Source organism: Arachis stenosperma, chromosome 8, assembly GCF_014773155.1.
Source record: "Arachis stenosperma cultivar V10309 chromosome 8, arast.V10309.gnm1.PFL2, whole genome shotgun sequence".
NCBI lineage: Eukaryota > Viridiplantae > Streptophyta > Magnoliopsida > Fabales > Fabaceae > Arachis > Arachis stenosperma.
Genome location: NC_080384.1, coordinates 30,069,415 through 30,079,594, shown reverse-complemented (window position 1 = coordinate 30,079,594; position 10,180 = coordinate 30,069,415). Strand labels below are relative to the sequence as shown.

Genomic DNA, 10,180 nt, shown 5'->3' with positions numbered 1-10,180 from the left:
TAATAACAAAATTAACACGTGTAATCTTTAGGAACATTTTCAATATTAAACCTTAATTTAATTTCTTCCTCTTGCGTTTTCACTGTACATTGTTACTATGGAGTGTCTATTATTGCTTGCTGCTGATTCAACCGCGAGTAAAAAAATAGAAAAACCAGCCATTAATTGAAATCGTCATGAAAGAATTAATTTACCATTTGCGTATATCATAATGACTCTTGCTTCTCTAAGACAAGATCCACATGTGAAAGGAAATAGTGAGAGAGAAAACAAAAATCTGTGCATTTAAGCTTATGTCATTTTGTTAACAAAGAAAAATCATACAGGAACTTCAATTAAAGCTTACTATTATTCACTAATTAAGTGCATCATCGTTATCAAATGATAGATGGAAATTGTGATGAGTCATACAGAAAAATTAAAAAGAAATAAAGAAAATCAGTACAAAATAAGACATTCTGATTGATTAGTGTTGATTAAGACATATTACCAGCTGGGGTCTAATATTTACTTTGATTTTGATAGACCATCCAAGACATTTATAGATGGCGGATCATTTCACAAACCCACATTATCTTCTGCTTTAATCTAATAAAACTTATTAGACCATCCAAGATATTTGTAGATAACACATCATTTCACAAATATACACAAGATATAGTTGCCCATAAAATGTGTGTTCAAAAGTATGAATTAAAATTATTAATTTAATTTTTTTTTATAAAAAAATAGAATATTTTTTTTATAAATAAAAATTCAAACATTGACAAATATGTTCATATATAAATGAAAAAATTATCTATATACTAAGAAAGTCAAAATATGAACAAATTATTATTTTTATCACAAAAATTCTGAATATTAATAAATCTACCTATAAATAAAATTACATAAAAATTATCTTTTATGAGTATAAATTTTTTTTTATTTTATAAGTAAATTTATTAGCATTCTAAAATTTTATAAATAAAAATAATAATTTATTTAAAAATATAAAATAAAAAAGATATTTATTAAAAATTATTTAATTTTTTTTACTAATAATAATAACCTGTGTCCTACTTAAATAAATAAATAAATCATTGGCGAAAATAGTGAATTAATTGAGAATAAATTAGTGAATTGTGTGAGAAGGGTAGTGAAGAGTGAAGACACTAGACACACGAGAATATGAATTTAATGTGACTTAGACATCATTCCTCTTAAGACTAAGATTCCTTAAGGATTAAGTACAGAGCATGTATGTCCATCCAAGTCCAATAATTTACCCCCCTTAGCTTGGCGGTGCACATGGCAAACGACATGGGCAAAACTCCACCAACTATCACTGCACATTTCTCACAAAAAGTAAAGTTTCTCAGAGCCAAGAAAATGTGTCCCCCTTTCTATCTTCATCATCATTTTCCCTCTCATTCTAAATCAGCCCAACCACCCATCAAACTTCCATGTCAAAATTAAATCAAAACTCTAACGTAAATTTGGAAGAAACACTTTAATTTAATTAGAATAGTTTAACTTTATTATTCGGTACAAATTTAGGTGCAAGTGTCTTCGTATAAAATTAACAGTTAAAAATTATTAAATAATTTCATATATTTTATTAAATTATTATTTAATAATTTTTAATTATTAATTTTATAAAAGTAAATTTTTAACTTTATTTTTTAATTTAAATATAACTAATTTTACACGGGTATTTAATAACCGAAAAAGAATTTTTTAAGTCCATTGCACGAACCAAAAGAAGGAAAGAAGAGAGCATGGATGGGGCCAGCCATTCATGTGCGATGATGACACAAAGCAACAAGACAAATTTTTACTGTTTGATGGTTAGGATAATTTTGCCTTATTATTTGATAAGTCTATATAAGATCAAAGAAGTGGGTACCTTTCATGAGATTGAGGCCATGGATGCTGTCTCCTACAACTTTTTTTGTTTTGGTAATTGAATGTGACTGTGAAAACAATGGGGTCATGGGGTTCTGACTTCTGACACTGAACATGTTTCAGGGTACTGTGGACTCTGTGCTTTTAACGCGTAAATAAAAACTCTGCTTTATATATTATCATGCTTATTGTTATAGCCTCTTAGTTCTTCTTCCAAAAGTATAGTAACTAGTAACTAGTAACTAGATAGATAGATAGCCATGGCAGACTTCAAGCACTTTGTGATTGTGAAGTTCAAGGAAGGTGTTGCTGTTGAAGATCTCACCAAAGGGATGGAGAAGTTGGTCTCTGAGATTGATGCTGTTAAGTCCTTTGAATGGTACTAATTCATTTCCTTCATTAATATTTATCTCCTTATTAATCTTAGTGAGAAAGTTACATTCTTTGTATTATAATCATGTTTTGTTATGTTTGTGTTAAAAAGGGGACAGGACATTGAAAGCTTAGATATGCTGAGACAAGGTTTTACTCATGCATTCTTGATGACATTTGGAAATAAAGAAGACTTTGTTGCATTTCAGAGCCATCCAAATCATGTTGAATTCTCAGCAACATTTTCAGCAGCTATTGAGAAGATTGTGGTGCTGGATTTCTCATCTACCCTTGTCAAGAAGGCACCAGCATGATCCTACTTATAGTACAATAATAATAACAGTAATAATGATAAGGATTGTTCCATCTTTGAAAAATGCTTGATCTCTTTATTACCAAAATGTATGTTATTTGCGTGTGCTTGCATTGTGTCCACTGTTTGTAGTTCAGTTGTGCTTTATTTAGTATGTTCCTACATGATTTCCTGCAATTTGAAATCTTATGAATTCAATGCTGAACTCTTTTTTTGCCTTTTAATTGTTGATGATGGATAGTTCTAGGAGTTTGTGTTTGGTAATGTCAATTTCAATCTGAAAACTCCTTACATGCACAAAGATGCATAATTTAATAGTACTAGTTTAATACCATTAGATTAATTTAGTTTATGATATGCAATTGATAACTTTGAAAACCAGAAAAAGAAAACAGGTCCTAACTCCTATGTAAAAACTACAGCATCTTTTTCACCTTGACAGAAAGGCCTTCACTAACTTTGAGACAATAACATCATCACTTGCCCCTGCCTTAATTAAAGAGCCTAAACACGAGTGGGAGGAAAAGATGCTTTCAATATGGCAGAGAAAACGAGACAGAATCATCAATGTCAATGGTGTTCAACATGCATGTATTTTACATCCCCATAATCAATTTTAAATAAAAATATGGCTCCAATTTATAAATATTCCATGTCAAAAAGGCAATGACAAATGAAATCAGAAAAACATAAAGCCCCACAGAGATTCCCCCCAAAAGCAATAATATAATATCACCTTTTTCTAATAAAAAAAATTAGAATATAAAATAATACCAAAAATAGGGTCATTAACACTATGCCCTGAATGAAAATTAGGTATGGTGATGCTTCTATTTTGTTATATTTAATATATAGTTTATTTATAAAAAATTTATATATATATATATATTGAAAAAAATAATTATCTAGTATACAAATCAATTGAATAGTTAATTTCTTTTTTTATATTAATATTCAACCTGATTAAAAAAATTAATATATAAAATTTAAAGTGGCTCATATTTTTTAATATTTTAATTAACATTAATTTATATATTTTTAATAAATTCTTTTTTCATTTGATGATTTTTAGAGCACATTTAAACAAAATTTATTAAAAAAATAATACGTAAATAAATTTGTTGTTATATAAATGTAAAATAATTACTAATAATTTTCTACTTTATACTAAATAGTCTTTTAAGATATATATTTATTCAAATTTATTTTTGAAGAAAAGAGCTCAACACAACAAGATGGAGCAACTAAACAAAACAAATAAACAAAAAACAAATGCTAATCAAACAAATAGACATCCCTCCAAAGTTATATCTAGCAATGTCGTCAACAACTAAAAGATCAAAGTCAGTCCACTCTTGTAGCTCTTAATTGATTTGTTGAAAAATTTCGCAACACCTGAGAAATTCCCTAACCCCCACCAGTCCTCTTTTAACATTTTTAGAAACCCGCATGAGTGATCCAAGAATTTAAACTCCGGAAGTTATTTTACCCTAATTCACCGCACGCACCTCTTAATCTAACTAACTTTTCAATCAACGCGCAAATATATAACTGTCTTTTTTGAAAAGATTTCGTTTCTGTTTTCAAATTTTCTCAACGTTTTCAATCTACGTTCTCTTCCATCTCTACGTTCTCTGTGTTTCTCTCGTTCGTCCTCTACATTTTTAAAATCAGTTTTGAACAGTTATTTCGTTGTTGAATATAATGAATAATTTAAGTTCAATTTGTCAATTGAACCAGAACGAAGTTGATTATTATTTTGAATCCAATCAAGTGGCTGAGGTGTGTTTCAATTCTAATTAATGTTTTCATCAATAGTTTATAATTCTGTAGGTGAATAATGTTGTTTTTGTTTGTGAGAATTGTTATTCATTGTCGATGGTTTGAATTGAGTGTAATGTAAAAGTTCCGCATTAAAGAAAATATTTTTCTGTATTTGCAGCAAATTTCGGTGTAATACGAAGATATTTGAGTGTATTATTTAATAATTTTTTATGTATACGTGCTTATAGGTTTTGCATAATTCAAAATTCTTCTTCTCTCTCCTCTTCATCTTCTGCTGTTTCTTCTTCTTCTTCTTCTTTTTCATCATCATCATCATCATCTTCTTTTTTTTATTCAGCTTTTTTTTCTTATTTTATCTTCTCAAGTTTCATCTTGTCTTACTCTCTTAACAAGAATAAAAACAAAACAAATCAAATAAAGAAGAAAAAACACATAATGGTACAAAATTATTTAGAAGAGGATGAACTTACATTCATTCAACTAAAAAAAGAAAGAAAGAAAGAAAAAAAGAAGAAAAAAATACAACATTAGAAGAAATAATTTTCTGTATTTGCAGCAAATTTGGGAGTAACACGAAGATATTTGAGTGTATTGTTAAAAAATTTTTGGTGCATGTAGACTGATAAATTTTGCATAATTCAAAATTCTTCCTCTTCCTCCTCCTCATCTTTTGCTTCTTCTTCTTCTTTTTTTTTTTATCATCATCACGATCTTCTTCTTTTTTTTTTCTTATTCATCTTTTCTTTTTATTTTACCTTCTCAAGTTTCTTCTTGTTTTATTCTCTTAACAAGAATAAAAACAAAAAAATAAACAAAGAAGAAGAAAAAACATATAATGCTGCAAAATTATTTGGAAGATGATGAATTTACATTCATTCAACTAAAAGAAAGAAAGAAATAAGGAAAAGAAGAAGAAGAAAAAAATGCAGCATTAGAGGAAAATATTTTTCTGTATTTGCTGCCAAGTTGGGTATAACAATAAAATATTTGGGTGTAACACGAAGATATTTGAGTGTATTGTTTAAGAATTTTCGGTGTATGTGTGTTGATAAGTTCTGCATAATTCAAAACTTTTCCTTTTCCTCTTCTCATCTTCTACTGCTTCTTTTTTTTTTTTCATCATCATCACCATCTTCTTCCTCTTTTTTTTTATTCATCTTTTCTTTTTTGTTTTACTTTCTCAATTTTTTTTATTTTGCTTTCTTAACAAGAATAAAAACAAAAAAATCAAATAAAGAAGAAAAAGAAACATATAATACTACTGCAAAATTACTTATATTAGAAGATGATAAACTTACATTCATTCAACTAAAAGAAAGAAAGAAATAAGAAAAAAAGAAGAAGAAAATGTAGCATTAGAAGGAACATTTTTCTGTATTTGCAGCAAATTTGGGTGTAACAATAAGATATTTGGTTGTAACACGAAGATATTTGAGTGTATTGTTTAAAAATTTTCGATATATGTGTGCTGATAAGTTCTACATAATTCAAAACTCTTCCTCTTCCTCCTCCTCATTTTCTACTGTTTCTTCTTCTTCTTCATTTTCTTATTTCATTACTTATAATTCTTTTCGAATTCAGCTTCACAACTTCTTTTACTTTTTGTGATGATTTTAAGAGATTTTTGAGAGATTTTAATCCTTGTTCGAATTTTAAGCGTTGCAGTTTTGATTGAGGAAAAAGAATTATTTGTATTATTTAATAGTTAAAAAAGCACGTATATGTTTACACACAATTTGAACTGAAAACTTTTTTGTTAAATTTAGACTAATTTATATAAATTTATATATTAAAAAAATTTGTATGTGTAGCAGATGTAATTTAAAAACTTGCTCTTCTTATGAACCCTCCTTTTAAATTTGTTATTTTGTTTTCAAATCAGTTTGTTAAAGGTAATAATTACATGAAAAATCCTCAAAATCATTCTACTAAAGATAGGACATATATATAAAATAAAATTGTCCACTATACATTAAATTCTTGGAAGCTCCAACTGTAAAACATCTACCAAGCCTTGTGAGAGAATAAAATGATCAAATCCTACATTAATTTTAGCATGATAATAAATATGCCGCTGAAGGTTTTGCAGAGCTTTTTGAGTTCTTTAACTTTCATTACTACTTGAGTTTGACACGGTTACGATAATAATCTTAAAATCTAGATTAATAATATCTTTCATCCATCAGAGTTAAAATGGTTACTTAAATGGAACAAAAAATAGATCCACATTAAGGGAGAAAATGTTTAATGTTCAAAGAAATGATAACAAACACATTATTAATCATGTTAACAAACGATGATAACAAACGCGTTATTACAAAAATGCTACATAAAACTAACGATGGTATATTGAGATTGGACATTTGTCTAGCAATGAACCTGCTACTACCTTTTTATTATATATTAACTACAAAAAATAAAATAAAATCTATTAAAAGTCTTAATAATTTAAATAAAATAATATATATTAATATTTTTTAAAAGTCTTAATATCTATTTAATTTATGCTTTTATTAATATTTTTTTAAAACTCTACCTCTTCAAAATGTATATGCCTATTATTGATTCTTATTATATATCATTTATCTTTAGTTATTTTTTTATAAATTGATTATATTACACTTTTTCAATTATATATTGTAATAGATTCTTTCTTTAAATAGATTTATAGAGATAATTTATTTAAATATTGACACTAAAATATGTCACATATTATTAAGTTTTCTTTTTTTTTTGGTGATTGAAATAAATTAAACAAAGAAAAACAAAACAAAAAAAAACAAGAAACTGCTTAAATAGAGGGGCAGTCCTGTTTAAGACTACTCTTAAACTCCTCCCAAGGTGAAAGAAGCTCCACATGCGAAAGTTGTAACTTCATCGCCATCTTTGCCATAGTATCTGTCACCGTGTTTGCATCTCTCATAATCAAACGAAAGTCAACACGCCAATTCCAATGCATGATATCTCTTATTTTGAGCACCAATGGATCAATAAACCCAAAACCATCTTGAGTAACAAGATTAAATGCTTCCACACAATCCGTCTCACAAATAACATCTCGTTGACCCACATCCCGAGCTAAGAGATATCCTCTCCAAATAGCAAACAATTCTCCTTGAAGAATACTATTACTCTCAATCATTCCCAAACACCCATTTGCCAGCTCCCATTACAATCTCTAATAACACAAACAAAACCAACACTATCACCCGAACCAAAATAACTAGCATCACAATTAATCTTAAAAGTACCAATGGACGGAGGATTCCAAAAACCATTTAGAGTAGAGGAAATGGACATACGTTGTAATTCAAAAATATTCCTAAGCCCTTTTTCTGAGGTTAATGCCAGACAAATCACTTTTTCCGGAGGCCAAGTTTCATGGGGATTAAATATGTCATTATTCCTTGCTCGCCATATCCACCAAAGTCCCGAAAAGAACTTGAACGGATGCTCTCTACTATGATACAAGAACCAGTTCTTCAAATCCAAAGGATGACAAGAAATATCCAACTTATGCCAGACAAGCTGAGCTTTTGGACAATTTCGAATATAATGTAAAACTGATTCCTGGCTAGAAAGACATCTTGGACACTTATCCGATGACGACATCCCTCTTCTAAAGCGAAAACTTGCAGTAGGAAGAGCCTCCTTAAGACACAACCAAGCCAAAAACTTATGCTTTTCCGGAACAAGCTGACGCCAAAGCCAAAACCAATTCTCCCGCTCCTCCCAACCAAACAGTTGCTTACATAACCACAAGTAACCATTGCGTGAGTTATAGACTTTGGCAGCAGACCCACTCCAATACCAACCCACTTCCGGACCTGCTTGTTCATCTGGATTGTAAGAGAGAATATTACCTTTCAGATTTTGAGATAAAAGAGAATAAAGAGTATCCAAATGCCACATACCAACCGACCAAATATCTTGTATCCGACCAAATATTAAGTTTTCTTTTTAATTCTACCTATTAAATTCTCTATATCCAATATTAATACCTCATTATATCTTACTTACTTTGACAATTGATCTTTTTATAAATAAAATATCTAATTCGCTATATTTTCAATTTATATCATGTGATTTATTTTTTTCTTAATAGAATAATATATCGAATCTCACTATAGATAATCGATTCTTTTCTAATTAATGTTATTATATTTAAATTACATCACATAATTATTTTTTTATTTAAATGTTAATAAATCTAATTATTTAATACATAAATCTTTTTAAATAAAACATCTATATTAAAATTATTAGAATTATTGATTAATAGAAATATAAAAAAATAATGATAATTACTAAAAAATAATACGTAAATAAATTTGTTGCTATATAAATGTAAAACAATTACTGATAATTTTTTTCTTTATACTAAATAGTCTATTAAGATATATATTTATTCAAAATTTAGATTATCTTTTCTTATTTGTTCAATTATATCTCAGCCCAATATCTTTACAATTCAATTAGACCAAAACTCTTTTGGATCAAGTTCACTGATTTTACTTCTTAAGCCAAAACAATAATAAGTATAATGTTTTTGTAGGTAACTCTTTAGATATATACAACAGAGTTTAGAAAATTTTCGAATATACTGGTATATTGATGTTTTAATAATTTTTAATAATTGATTTTAATTATAAAAAATATATATAATATATATAATTAAGATCAACGGTTAAAAATGACTGAAAATAAAATCATAATTCACAACTTAAAGTAACTTCTAGAAATAAAATTTCATCATATTTATTTAAAAACAATTATTCTTCACATACAAGTCATTTTTTCATACAAGTTCATATAAGTTATTTTATTCTAATTCACCTCACGCGCCTCTTAATCTAACTAACTTTTCAATCAACGCGCGAATATATAACTGCCTTTTTTAAAAGGATTTCGTTTCTGTTTTCAAATTTTCTCAACGTTTTCAATCTACGTTCTCTTCCATCTCTGCGTTTTCGGTGTTTCTCTTGTTCGTTCTCTACATTTTTGAAATCAAGTTCTACAATCAGTTTTGAACAATTATCTCGTTGTTGAATATAATGAATAATTTAAGTTCAGATTGTCAATTAAACCAAAATGAAATTGATTATTGTTTTGAATCCAATCAAGTGGCTGATGTATGATTCGATTCTAGTTAATGTTTTCGTTAGTAGTTTATGATTGTGTAGGTGAATAATGTTGTTTTTGTTTGTGAAAATTGTTATTCATCGTTGATGATTTGAATTGAATGCAATGTAAAAGTTCTGCATTAAAGAAAATATTTTTCTGTATTTGCAGCAAATTTTGGTGTAATACGAAGATATTTGAGTGTATTATTTAAGAATTTTTAGTGTATATGTGTTGATAAGTTCTGCATAATTTAAAATTCATCATCATCATCATCATCATCATCATCTTCTTCTTTTTTTATTCATTTTTTCTTTCTTATTTTATCTTCTCAAGTTTCTTCTTGTTTTACTCTCTTAACAAGAATAAAAACAAAATAAATTAAATAAAGAAGAAAAAGAAACACATAATGATACAAAATTACTTGGAAGATGATGAACTTACATTCATTCAACTAAAAGAAAGAAAGAAATAAAGAAAAAAAGAAGAAAAAAATACAACATCAGAGGAAATAATTTTTTGTATTTGGCTATTTGCAGCAAATTTGGAGGTAACACGAAGATATTTAAGTATATTATTTAAGAATTTTCGGTGCATGTGTGCTGATAAGTTCTGCATAATTCAAAATTCTTCCTATTTCTTCTTCTTCTTCTTGCTTTACTCTCTTAACAAGAATAAAAACAAAAAAAATCAAGCAAAGAA

The 10,180-nt window shown here is 27.7% G+C and overlaps 1 protein-coding gene across 1 annotated transcript; it reads left to right on the top strand.

Moving 5' to 3' along the window:
• Positions 1 to 1,908: 1,908 nt before the first annotated feature.
• LOC130945033 (stress-response A/B barrel domain-containing protein At5g22580-like) lies at positions 1,909 to 2,796 on the top strand. The gene is made up of 2 exons (XM_057873684.1): positions 1,909 to 2,266; positions 2,372 to 2,796. The coding sequence occupies exons 1-2, from the start codon at positions 2,148 to 2,150 to the stop codon at positions 2,571 to 2,573; spliced, it is 321 nt and encodes a 106-aa protein (XP_057729667.1). The 5' UTR covers positions 1,909 to 2,147; the 3' UTR covers positions 2,574 to 2,796.
• Positions 2,797 to 10,180: the final 7,384 nt, after the last annotated feature.